Source organism: Diaphorina citri, unplaced genomic scaffold, assembly GCF_000475195.1.
Source record: "Diaphorina citri unplaced genomic scaffold, Diaci psyllid genome assembly version 1.1 scaffold1424, whole genome shotgun sequence".
NCBI lineage: Eukaryota > Metazoa > Arthropoda > Insecta > Hemiptera > Psyllidae > Diaphorina > Diaphorina citri.
The window spans coordinates 37,615-51,979 of NW_007378850.1; the positions used below are offsets into that span (position 1 = coordinate 37,615).

General features: G+C 39.0%; 1 protein-coding gene across 1 annotated transcript in view; it reads right to left on the minus strand.

Annotated features, from left to right (window-relative positions):
• LOC103515837 overlaps positions 1–14,365 on the minus strand; it is a 51,817-nt gene that overhangs the window by 8,149 nt on the left and 29,303 nt on the right. The window contains exon 2 of the mRNA XM_026828416.1: positions 10,712–10,835. Within this exon, the coding sequence (XP_026684217.1) occupies positions 10,712–10,835 (124 nt within the window). The remainder of the gene's footprint in view (positions 1–10,711; positions 10,836–14,365) is intronic.

A 14,365-nucleotide genomic window follows, 5' to 3' on the forward strand; every position in this document is an offset into this window, starting at 1 on the left:
CACAATTAAAGGGGGGGGGGGGGGTAAAATGAGCCCTATAGACCACGTCGGGCTTAGGGTATTTCTGGCAACAAACATTGGCTTTAAAGCAAATGAAATGGTAGTCTTTTTTTCTCCTATCCTGTCTTCCTTTATTTGTGTATTTACACGTTAAGCGCCAAGGCCATGTGTGTTGAAGAGGTCTGATAGAGGGAATTGTAACATAGGAGAATCCTCCCACCTCCCGAGAGAGAAAAGACAGGATAGAAGGAAGCCAGCCGTTCCGAGAACGAACCTTATCTGCTCAGGGTAAAGTTGCGATTCTTGCCCAGTTGCGATTTCTCGCCCCAAGCGAGAATTGCACCCGCGACCTAGCGCTTACAAGGCAGGCTAATTTCCAAGCTAACTAGGCTGTGGTCGATTTTGCGTTATCATTTGAGCAGTCCATTGCAACAAAACGGTCAAAGTTATAGGAATGATTGTTAATTCTAATAACAATTTTATTCTTGAAAAAACTACGATATTGTTCAATGATCATTGAAGTCCAATACCTCATACTTGCGGCTTGTTTACAGAATCGTGTCTCAATTAGAGATTCGCATCTGGCAGCCCCTCTATTAGAGGTACCTAGGTATCTCTACATGATATTGTTCAATGATCATTGAAGTCCAATACCTCATACTTGCGGCTTGTTCACAGAATCGTGTCTCAATTAGAGATTCGCATCTGGCAGCCCCTCTATTAGAGGTACCTAGGTATCTCTATTAGAGATTAGAGGTATCTATGTATCTCTACTTAAGGTACCTATGTATCTCTACATTCTCTACTAGTACCTATCTACGGAGTGCCCAAGACCTTCTTGACCTCTGGCCGATAACTATAGGATGTTTCCCAATCAAATGTGCCAGAAAGATGATAGAAATAATAGATAATAAAAAAATAAATGAATCATAACGCCCCGATTTCTGATACAAGGATGAAACTAGTTTCAGGCAAAAGTAAAGCCGTATTTTATTTTGTGACTTTTTATATCTCTTTGGCTGTATCTAAAAAAAGTCACATAGGTACTTAATAAAATACGGCCTAAATTGTAGCAAAAATTCGACTTCGCTTGTTACCTTGTTAGAGAAAAATGAAAATCAAGCTCCGAATCGGGGTTCGAACCCAGAACATTCAGACAAAGTCAGTTATTGTTATCAATCATGGTGTATATGTAGGTATGTTACGCAACAAATCATGAAATTGTTTTTGCATCTTCACAATCAATCAGCAAGGATAATTTCAGACAGGTATCCAGGTAAGTCCTCCAGCCAGACATAAACAAGGTATATTCTAATATTTATCCGTATAAGTACGACTACTATTATTTTCCTTGATTAATTTGCACTATCTCACCGGATATAACAGATAATCAAGGTGTCTGAACCGACTTATTCGCACGGCTATCCGAATATTCCCAAGACCTTATCCAATATGCATGGAAACAGCATCCATTCATTTACCACTTTCACTGGAGAAATATTATGATTATTATTTTTAACTTAGAAAGTACATAGCTTAAACTTATAGGTAACTTAGCTAGATTAGGTTATATTAAGTACCTCTTTTATACCTAATTTCCGACGTAATCGGCAATTCTTTTGTCTATATGTTTTGGGATACTTCTTCGACAAATTATACTAATCTAGATTTAAGAGGTACCTACAGTAGAACCTCGATTATTTCAACTTTTATATGGAACCTCAAAAAAAAAAGTTTAATTAGGAACTTACGTAGTCTGGACAGGGCATCATCTGAAAATCCCTTGGTAACATTGTCAGTGTCCGGAACGAAATAGTCAATGTTCATACAGTGAGTTTCTACCGGGCTCAGATAGGTCTCCACTGAAAATACATATATCGCAATAATCCAGCTCCCAATTACCTACCATGCTGGCACCGGTCGCTATGCGCATTTATATTACATACAGATAGGTCTCCACTGAAACAGAACAAAAAGGATACATTCAGATTAGATATTTCAGATTTTGTGGGGAAAAGGGAGCTATAAAAATTGAGAAAATGTGGTCAAGTGGAAGAGAACCCTCAAGAGAAATTTGACACATAAAAATATTTTGAAAAAGAGAAGAGAAGAAAACAAGGTATGTATCTCAAATCCCACCCTTGTACATAGATTGTGGAAAGTAACCACTTGGCGATGTTAACGCCGAGACGACAAAGGTGTTCTCTACCACCTAACCACCTCTATCTCTCCATTACAAATTACGTGGTCAAATTCTCAAATAAATTCTATGCCTCTGCTGCAATTGAGCGTTATTGCAACAAAAGGTTCAAAGTTATAGAAATTATTGTCCATTCCAATAACAATTTCATTCTTGAAAACCATGATATTGTTCAATGCTCATTCAAAGAACAAGCAACAAATTGTTCAACGTTCATTGAAGTCCAATACATCATACTTGCGGCTTGTTTACAGAATCGTGTCTCAATTAGAGATTCGCATCTGGCAGCCCCTCTATTAGAGGTACCTAGGTATCTCTACAGCTCGGGAAGAACCAGCTCCTTTTCTCCTATCCTGTCTTCTTTCTCTTAACGATTTCGGGATTTTTTCGGTACGACTGCGACAACTCATGTTACAGTTCCCTCTATCAAACTTTAAAATTTGCAAGTTTCACTGAGACTTAAAGTGCCTCTTAACTGTCCTCAATACACCGCTCCATGCAATAACATACCATGATGTGTTACCTATTACACTAGAATAGACACACAGTATCTATGTATCTCTATTAGAGGTATCTATGTATCTCTATTAGAGGTACCTATGTATCTCTACTAGAAGTACCTATCTACTGAGTGCCCAAGACCTTATTGACCTATGGCCGATAACTATAGGATGTTTCAGTTGTTTCACAATCAAATGCGACAGAAAAATGATAGAAATAATGGAAAATAAATGAATCCGATTTCTGATAGAAGGATGATGTTCTTGAGTTTCAGGCAAAAGTAAATTGTAGCAAAAATTCGAATTCGTTTGTTACCTCAGCAACACGGCCTCAGGAGGTTGATCTTTATGAATATGTCGTTCTGTGTGTGTGATTTTTTTAAAGAGAAAAATGAAAATCAAGCTCCGAATCGGGGTTCGAACCCAGAACTTTCAGATAAAGTCAGTTATAAATCATGGAGCTATGATGTTACGTAACAAATCATGAAATTGTTTTTGCATTTTCACAATCAATGCAGAAATATGTAAATTAATGTATCTTCCAACAGGTAGCTGTAGCTCATCTTAGCTTTTCCTCTTTTGGCCAGTAGTAACATAGACGACTGGACTGACTACGCAACAGGCTGGTTGGAAAAAAAATATTTTAACAAGGTTATTTATCATCATCATTATTGGTGTCGCCAGTAACGTCATCAGAGTTCTGTTGATGCCAAAACTGTTGGTTGCTATGCCTGCTGTAGTGATTTTAGAGTCTCTGTCAATGCCAGTTTTATGCTGTGCATTGAGCATATCTGATAAGATGAATCCTAACTCCTCACTATCCCTTCACAGCACCTAGCTACCTACATACATAAATGTTTCAATCAAATCTCAAATTATTTGTGTTAAAGCAGAGCTTTTTCTTAACTTTTGTGGATATCACAGAAATTGAACTCGGGACCTCCAGCGTGCAAGATCCATAGGTTCTAATTTCTTCGGTTGGGTGGTAGAGAACCCCTCAGGCATTAACCTCACCAAGAGATTACCTGACTGAGTCCCATTAATCGTGTTGCAAAGGGGATGTCTCGTAATAAATAATTAGTCAATGGGGCACAACCAAATGACAATTTTTTTCGAGGTAGAGTCCTATTCCGATGTAAAAGTACCCAAAAAGTGCATTGGCGCACTCATGAAGTCATATTTCATAATATTGTCGTGTTTGTTTGAGAGCATCTGTGTTCCTAGAAGACAGTCATGGGGTCGAGTGGATTGGAACACATCACATGCCTTCAGGCATACTGCACTTGTTAAGGGTCTACGTTTTCCTTGCCCCTGGCATCAATTTAATTCACAGAAACCATTTACTGATGAAAATTTGTAATGAAACAATAAGTTGCATAACAATTTTGGGTGTCAGGGGACACGCTTCTAGATCTTTCAAGTACTTAGGCACAGTGCGTATTGGATTAGATTTGACACCTTGTTTAGGCCATTGTTCTGAGTAAGATCCCAGTTTAGAGTCCAATTTGATGTAGCTAAGAGAGTAGACCTAGTTTGGTTTAAATCCATACCAAATTGTACAATCTATGGGGCAGTGAGACCAATAAATATAAGGTGAGGTAAATGAGGTATACGTTCATGAGGACATAGCACCCATACGTCTCATTTCATGAGAAGTCTTATTTTCATCAAGGTAATCGACCACTTGTTAAGGGTCTACGTTTTCCTTGCCCTTGGGATCAATTTAATTTAAAGAAACCATTTACTGATGAAAATTTGTAATGAAACAATAAGTTGCATAACAATTTTGGGTGTCAGGAGACACGCTTCTAGATCTTTCAAGTACTCAGGCAACTCGCCTTAGATAAATCACATTTCGTGTTAGACAGATTTAGGTCTGTCCAACAGTCGAGTGAGAGCATAAATGGTGAGCCGAAAGTTGTGCCCAAACAGAGTCGACCGCCCGTCGATCGACGAGGTGAAGCTATGTTGTCGAGGCAGGCAGAGAGACAGTTCAGTCGACATTGATCGACAGCCGGTTAAACATGTGTGGACACACCTTCAGATTTCACCTTGAGAAATCTCTGTCCTTTGTTTCTTCAAAATACGTCAGCTATAATTTGTGCATTCTATCTCGGAGAAATGGCGAAGTTAATCAAAATACGTCGGCCATAGTGCATTCTACCTTGGAGAAATTAAAAAAAAAAAAAAAAAAAAAAAAAAAAAAAATTTCGCGTTAGACAGATTTAGGTCTGTCCAACAGTCGAGTAAGAGCATAAATGGTAAGCCGAAAGTTGTGCCCGAACAGAGTCGACCGCCCGTCGATCGACGAGGTGAAGCTATGTTGTCGAGGCAGAGGGACAGTTCAGTCGACATTGATCGACAGCCGATCAAACATGTGTGGACACACCTTCAGATTTCGCCTTGAGAATTCTCTGTCCATTGTTTCTTCAAAATACGTCAGCTATAATTTGTGCATTCTACCTATCTCGGAGAAATGGCGAAATTAATCAAAATACGTCGGCCATAGTGCATTCTACCTTGGAGAAATTAAAAACTAATAAACATAAAAACCCGATACACATATCGGTGAAACTAAAATTAAAAACAATGACCTGGCTCCTTGGTAGGCAACAAAGATACTAACAAAGCAACCACCTGCAGAGCTGCAGTTCGCAACAAACTCACACCAAGTTTGAATTCTGCACGCAAAATTAACACCGAAGGCATTTCTCACGCCTTTTGACCATTCAGTCCACAACTAATAAAACTCCATCAGTGTAGAAGCATTGATTTTGCCACTAATTAGTTTTTAATTAATGTTGCATGTCTTCTAGTTTTAATTCTATATATGAACCTAGGTACCTAAAGTCTTTGCCCATATCTCACTATTCATTAAGATATTACATACTCTTTTATTAATATAGATTAGATATTAACAATTATTAGATATTATTATCTAGGGCTGTCTGTAGCTTACGTGATCAAAGTGTAGGTAAGTCACAACTGGGTGAGTTACTACAAAATTATGACACGGTCAGAACAAAAGTACCTAATTGTGCCTAGAAACCGCTTTTACAGTCCTTCAAGACACAGGGTTGAATAGTGGAGATTGCCCTTGACAATAATGTCGCCCTTTGTAATTTCTTTAGGGCTGTCTGTAGCTTACGTGATCAAAGTGTAGGTAAGTCACAACTGGGTGAGTTACTACAAAATTATGACACGGTCAGAACAGAAGTATCTAATTGTGCCAAGAAACCGCTTTTACAGTCCTTCAAGACACAGGGTTGAATAGTGGAGATTGCCCTTGACAATAATGTCGCCCTTTGTAATTTCTTTAGGGTTGTCTGTAGCTTACGTGATCAAAGTGTAGGTAAGTCACAACTGGGTGAGTTACTACAAAATTATGACACGGTCAGCACAAAAGTACCTAATTGTGCCTAGAAACCGCTTTTACAGTCCTTCAAGACACAGGGTTGAACAGTAGAGATTGCCCTTGACAATAATGTCGCCCTTTGTAATTTCTTGTGTTTGATTTGACAGTCATCAGCCCTTGCTTGTTCAACTAGAAACAGTCTTGGTGTGACAAACTGGTTAGCTAGTTGTACTGGCAATGTTAAGATACTGGTAAGCTGGCTGCTGGTTAGATATCAGATAGTAAATACTAGAAGACAGATAACACAGTTGAGTGAAGACAAGAATACATCGAGTCAATGTACTGAGAAGACCTCTATGTAAACACAACCACGCGTTCAGATATCAATCACATCTATCAAATTATTCAATGCCACTTTGGTTAGCTTGGAAGGTACCAAGCCTGCCTTGTAAGGGTTAGGTCGCGGGATCAATTTCCGTCCGGGGCGAAGGTTCGTTCTCGGAATGGCTAGCTTTCTTCTATCCTGCCCTCCTTCTCTTTTCGATTTTGGAACGATAAAGGTAGAAACACACAATCATCACGTCACGTCACGTGAGCTCACTTGATGTGATAGTAGTGTAGGTGTCCTGAATGAAATTACCAATATTATGGGAAAACTTTGAAGTACAGCTTTCAGATTCCCCATGACTTCAGGTGAAGTGTGACGTGATGGCTGATGGTAGTGTGTTACTACCTTAAGACATTGGTTGTCTACAGTTCCCTCTATCAAATTACATTTTTCCGATGAGTTGCTACTTCGATTACTGCCGGATTTGTCTACTATTCAATGCCACTTTGGTTAGCTTGGAAGGTACCAAGCCTGCCTTGTAAGGGTCAGGTCGCGGGATCAATTTCCGTCCGGGGCGAAGGTTCGTTCTCGGAATGGCTGGCTTTCTTCTATCCTGCCCTCCTTCTCTTTTCGATTTTGGAACGATAAAGGTAGAAACACACTATCATCACGTCACGTCACGTGAGCTCACTTGATGTGATAGTAGTGTAGGTGTCCTGAACGAAATTACCTACAATATAATGGGAAAACTTTGAAGTACAGCTTTCAGATTCCCCATGACTTCACGTGAAGTGTGACGTAATGGTAGTGTCTTTCTACCTTAACACATTGGTTGTCTACAGTTCCCTCTATCAAATTACATTTTTCCGATGAGTTGCTACTTCGATTACTGCCGGATTTGTCAGGATAAGGTCTTCTTTAGTTGACACTTGGACACATTTTCCAAAGCTTCAACGGTTGAGACTATAAACAGTTCTTCAATACTGTTTCCATTTGTTAAAACGAATGACAGTATTGATGTATGTTGTGACATATTGACACATGTTTGTCGTGACACAGATAACGTGTCACATGTTGTAAAGAGATGACGTGTCATATGTTACAAAGAACTGGACAGGAGGACAGGTCTTATCAATCAAACGAAGACGTTTTAAAGTCTGCTAGTTAGGCCAGCCACTCACCATCAGGTATTTGAAAGAGTGCTTTGTAACTATGTATTGAACCTTTAAAATACATATTCATTTGCTACAAACAGCAGTATTTGAAATCACAGGCCTGAAAAATCCACAAGATCCAACAAAACTCACACTTGGACACATTTTCCAAAGCTTCACCGGTTGAGACTATAAACAGTTCTTCAGTACTGTTTCCATTTGTTATGGAATTTGTTGAAACGAATGACAGTATTGATGTATGTTGTGACATATTGACACATGTTTCATGATCATGACACATGTGTGTCGTGACACAGATAACGTGTCACATGTTGTAAAGAGATGACGTGTCATATGTTACAAAGAACTGGACAGGAGGACAGGTCTTATCAACCAACCGAAGACGTTTTAAAGTCTGCTAGTTAGGCCAGCCACTCACCATCAGGTATTTGAAAGAGGGCTTTTATGTATTGAACCTTTAAAATACATATCATTTGCTACAAACACCAGTATTTGAAATCACAGGCCTGAAAAATCCACAAGATCAAACACTAGTGAGTCCAAGGGAATTCAACCCAAGATCATCATCTGAAATTCTGAACACAATCACAAGATTTAAATAGATGCTAGAATGATTTTATGATGGTACCATAATTATAATTATGTAGATACATACATGTATAAAAACTAGTGAGTCCAAGGGAATTTAACCCAAGATCATCATCTGAACACAATCACAAGATTTAAATAGATGCTAGAATGATTTTATGATGGTACCATAATCATAATTATGTAGATACATACATGTATATATTTTACGTAGGTACATAAATATGTATGTACATTAGAATGATATTCTATTTACCTTTTCTTAAACCCAAGAAAATTGTCTTATTATAGTTATCAATGGCCGTTTGTCTCATTATTGCTATCAATGGCCGTAATTTTATTCGAAGTATTTATGTTTGCTCCTGACCCCGAAAAGGCCTTGAAGACTCGTGGTAAATAATTTCCGAACAAAAACGATTCACAAATAGCTCCGTTTTCCTTAACAATATAGCAGATGCAGTTGAAAGAAAGTTGAACACAAATGACGCTGTGCTGGGAGGAAAAAACCGGCTTGGATAAAAAAATATAAAACAAGACAAGACAAGAGACCAGTTTGGATGAAATTACATTTCAACCATGCACCTATAAGTACATAAATAATACCCACAGACTGCCAATTTTCATAGAGTCCCAACATTCTCTTAACAAAGCATTTTTATTCAACAAAGTTGTGTTATGGTAAACTATTTAAATAAAGCACTAAAGATAGTACATTAGCATTATAATACATAGTACTTATACATAGTCATAGTACATACTTGTACTTGCACTTAAAACTAACACACTGTGCTAACACATGGGTCGAAATGTCAAATCATGAAAGTTCAAAGTTCACGCATTGAATGACGGTCTAGGATTCTCATCTGGCCTAAGACAGCGCGAGAAACTTTCGATCACTAGAACTGGAACCGGTAACTACAGATTAACTGGTTTGGTTGTTTGGTAGGTATATTATTATCATTTGGTTTTGGTATTTGGCATGATAGCATGACACCATGACACCATTTCCATTTACGAGCCCTTTCGCCCTCTCACACCCCAATAGCAATAGCTATTCGTAGTGTAAACTAGGCTCGAAAATCGGGAAATAGAACACTTCGTTTTCTGCAGACAACCGTTTATGATCCTAATTTCTTTGTGGCCTTTTAGATATTGGTCATCAATGTCATCACAATTGTCAACAATTCCAAGATTGGTTTAAAGGTGTAATTTCCTTTCGGGAAACTTTTAGAAACGGAACCGATTCCGAAGGTATGCCATCTTGGATTTCCCGTGGTTTAGTACAAGCGCCATTTTAGTTTTCCGAAAGTTTCCACGAAGAAAAATACACCTAAACTGTTTACAGCTATCTAGTGCCCATGTTTTTCGTCATTGGTTGGTAAGTCATTTTATTCTTTCTTTTGTTGGAAACTTTCGGAAACGGAACCGATTGCGAAGGTACGCCATCTTGGATTTCCCGTGGTTTAGTACAAGCGCCATTTTAGTTTTCCGAAAGTTTCCAGGAAGAAAAATACACCTAAACTGTTTACAGCTATCTAGTGCCCATGTTTTTCGTCATTGGTTGGTAAGTCATTTTATTCTTTCTTTTGTATCACCTCCTCCCTCATCGTGTCTCAATATCCAACATTACACCCTGTAGATACAACATTAAAAGATATGTGTCTCAGTTTCCAACATCACACACTGTAGATACAGCATTATAATGTGTACAAGGTTCAACGCAGGTTTCAATTTCATTTCGACGCGTCTCAGAACGATTGTTAACCCCCATTAAATTACCTCATTATGCAACCAGGCAGATAGGCAGACTAAACCACGTCGTTAAATCGGGATATTGGTTTAATGTGTGACAAAAAATAACAATAAAATAATAATAATAATGAAAAAAATATGAAATATCGTGGATAATTAAAAATTTTACGACGTTAACATTGACATTGAGCCAGCGTTTGACTCTGGCAACATTGGAAGCGTTATTATGAGGCAACACTTGAATGTCATGTGACTTATAACAATGGAATATGAAGCTTGGGAGATCTTGACATGCGTGGTATTTCGAATATCCACGATGCCCGAGGCGGGGGCAAAGTCACTTTTGCGACCTTTCACAAGGTGCGTCCTTGAGTCCTTTAGTCTCTATTGTGAATTATGTATCATGGTAAAAGTCGGTTCATAACTTCTGTGGATATCACAGCTTTTCCCTGTTAGTGTGTTTGTGATTTTACGCTACCACCACTATTGCCAGCTTCCTAGAACCTCCAGCTTGGACATGCTAGTTTGATTGTTGTATTTCTAATAAGAGCAACTATTTCCTCAATTTCATAACACTCTGGGTGGATTTTACCATTATCTGCTCTTAAAAGGCCTGTTAGGTTTCATTTGATCTATATAGGATTAACAAATCAAGGGGTACTGTTAAGCGAACAGGTTTTTAGGGGCTGAAAAGAAGGTTGGTGAAACCCACCCTCTCAATGTTCTTCAGAGGCATAGAACCTCTATGATCTTCAGAGGTTGATAGTTGGAGGAGTCACTTTGTAGTTTAGTAAAGCAAATGACAGGACTTACCCGTATTCGGCCTCTCTTTGGGATAGCAAATTCTGAACAGTCCTTTCGTTCTCGTGAAGTAATAGTATTTGGTGTTCATTTGTTCAATGAGCTGCTCTTGTCCTCCCTTCCTTTGTGCATAGTCCTGGAAAGCAAACAAAAGCGAATGGTTAGTAAAGCGTTGGCACTAAACCCCGAAAGCTTTAGAAATTCACAGTGGATTTCACCAATATTTTTCAGCTTCTAAAGGCCTGTTAAGCTAACAACCTGTTAAGTTCCATTTGATTTGTACAGGTTTAACAGGGCTGTTGAGCTAACAGGCTGTTAAGAGGAGCTAAAAAGGTTAGTGAAACCCACCCTCAGTCTTCTTTCATACAATATTAGTCTCCTTGTTCCCTTCCAACTCTGTTTATCTCGCCACATTTGATCACTCACATCATGTGATCATTACATTGGATAATTCGATAACCATGTATCCATTGTTCTTTTCGAGGTTACTCTCTTTAACCAATCTCTCCTTGTGCTACCAAATTTTAGTAGGTACACCAAATCCGACACACAGAACCAGATTAGAGATTACCAATGAGTATTGAACTCGATTTGATATTCGTCACCGGTTTTGTATTGTGTTGAAGATTTGAGACACACCAGTGCGTATTGGATTAGATTTGACACCTTGTTTAGGCCATTGTTCTGAGTAAGATCTAAGAGAGTAGACCTAGTAGACCTAGTTTGGTTTAAATCCATACCAAATTGTACAATCTATGGGGCAGTGAGACCAATAAATATAAGGTGAGGTAAATGAGGTATACGTTCATGAGGACATAGCACCCATACGTCTCATTTCATGAGAAGTCTTATTTTCATCAAGGTAATCGATAACACTGGAGTATCAAGAATAAGTATTTACAGTCCTAATATCGGTGAAACTTTCTGACCTAGCCGAAACCGAACCCGGAATCTTTCAGAGGTTACTCAAGGAGCATCCGCTAAAAACGTCAGCCGTCATATTTGGACCGTTCTTCCGGGCTGCCATACGAATAAGAACAGTACTTACTTACTAAAGCATAAGAACAGTAAACAGAAGGCAACAAAATAGAAAGTTTTCTACTTCACCGCGCTAAGATAGTCAACAGAACACGTACACCGAATTGATTGAATGTTCCGCCTGATTGGATGGAAACTACGGATGTGCAGGAGCGACGGAGTTGAGGGGTAGGACGAAAAGGGATGTGAAAGAAACTAAGAGGACGAGGAGGAATTGGAAAATGGACGTCAAAGAAACGAAAAATAGATACCCAAATGAGGTCTGTTAACAGGCCAATGTTCTAGGAACTGGGAATCTAGGTGATAAAATGAAACAAATAGTTCGCGAACATTGGTTCAAAGATTACCAAAAGGTATGTCCAAACGTAGTCGACCGGCCGTCGATAGACGAGGTGAATCAATTGATTGAATGTTCCGCCTGATTGGATGGAAACTACGGATGTGCAGGAGCGACGAATTGGAGGTGGAGTTGAGGGGTAGGACGAAAAGGGATGTGAAAGAAACTAAGAGGACGAGGAGGAATTGGAAAATGGACGCCAAAGAAACGAAAAATAGATACCCAAATGAGGTCTTTTAACAGGCCAATGTTCTAGGAACTGGGAATCTAGGTGATAAAATAAAACAAATAGTTCGCGAACATTGGTTCAAAGATTACCAAAAGGTATGTCCAAACGTAGTCGACCGGCCGTCGATAGACGAGGTGAATCTATGTTATCGAGGCAGTGTGGACGGTTCAATCGACATCGATCGACGGCCGGTCGATTATTTGTGGACACACCTTTAGGCCCCCACCATTCTAACCTCCCCTGAACAGGTTGGTAGTTACCAAGATACCAAGTCATACGGCTGCCGTTCCAGGATCTCAGAAGGATATTGGTGTAGTAGACCGTCTATTTTCGATAGTAGTAAAGATACAACATTGTAGTACAGATATAACGTAGTACAGATCGTCGCGCGATTCAATTGACGAATTACCTGGCTATTTAAACAACCTAATAGGTACACCAGAGACCAGAAAGTGACTTCGTATGGAACTTATGTAGAATCATCGGAGAAATCTATATCCAGATCTGAGACTTCTCTGGTAATAGCTTGACTCTTGAGTCACGTGATATAAGACTCCATATTTGATCATACTAATAAGTTAGAAATGAGTTTTAACGTTGTAGTATCGTCAGATTTTACTGAGTCATCCATTCAGATTATACCAATATAGACCCCTCGACTAAAGCAGATCATGAGAGACATGGACGTAACAACATACCTGATGATGAGCACAGATCAAACTCTTAATTTCATCGATTTTGTAGAGAGAAAAGGTGTTGAGAACGGCATAATCTTTGGATTATGGAGAGGAAACAAAAGATTATGAAGACCGTGTGTGGCGGAAGAAGCTTCAGACCTAGGTCTCTCAAATGAGACGGTCTGACGGACCTCGATGGAAGCTTTTTCCGCCGCACACGGTCCGTGCGTGAATGGTCGGTATTATGTCCGTTCCAAAATTTGGATGTCAAGTTCTCAAGGTTTTTTTCGGGTCACTCAGCCAATGAGGACATCTTCCCGTTTCGAGTTCTTTGAGTTGGGTAACTTAGGTCCTCACAGTTTGTCGCCAATCGATATTTGGTCATGAGTCACCAGAAGGGTAACAAGTACCCAACCCATGGGCTTGGATGTTACTCAATGCAACAGCTATTCAATACTGTGTCGTGCAGAGTAGAAGATAATAGCACTGAGCTAAACAATCTAAGATATAAGAACAGTTCATTTGGAAACATTCAAATATGTTTCGCAACAAAAGAAACAAAAACCAAACGTCGAAAAAATAAACGATTCGAGAGTTGAAAGAAAGGAACTGCAGAAACCAATGGTGCCCATGAAGGTCTTCTGAGTGTGATAGATCCAGAAATGAAAATTGAGATATCAAAAAGTATCAAAGTACCACAGCAGGGAAACTTTGTAGTCGAGGAAAGTCGACTAAGAGGTTGGACCCAGGTTTTTTGGACTCTTGTTTATTAAGGCGGTTCGCTTTTTCATGTCATACATTCATATTATGATGATGAGATAATTCAGTTGTATTTCACTTTGCATCTTTTCAGTTCCCTCTTTATCAAGGTGTACTAAGAGGAAAATGACATTTAAAACAAGCTGGTGTCCCTGGACAGCTGTTTCGAGGTTTTGGCTCTACAACTGTTAGTCCAAGTCCTAACTTATGAGGTTCGTTTACTTTGTTTTTGCCAAATCAAAGATGCTACTAACAAAATGGACACAAACATTGTTTATGGTGATTCCAAGTTTCAAACAAATAACCCAGTCAATACTTAGAAAATCCCAGTCTATGTCACCAATTCCAAAGACTAAGTACCTACCCAACCTGATTTTACATAGATCAGATAAAAACTATGTAGTCTGCAACAAAAAATGAGGTCTTCTAAGAACTGCCACCAATTTTCTCAAATTGGATTCGCCAGTGGAAAAACAACAGGATTCGTTAATTGAGCCGCTCGAGGCCTAGGTGAATCAAACTACCGACCTCATTAGAACACAATCTCATTAGGGCATTGTTCTATGGTGTCAATAATAGCGCCTTAAGTAGTTATACTGGATTGCATGAAAGATGGGATAACCACT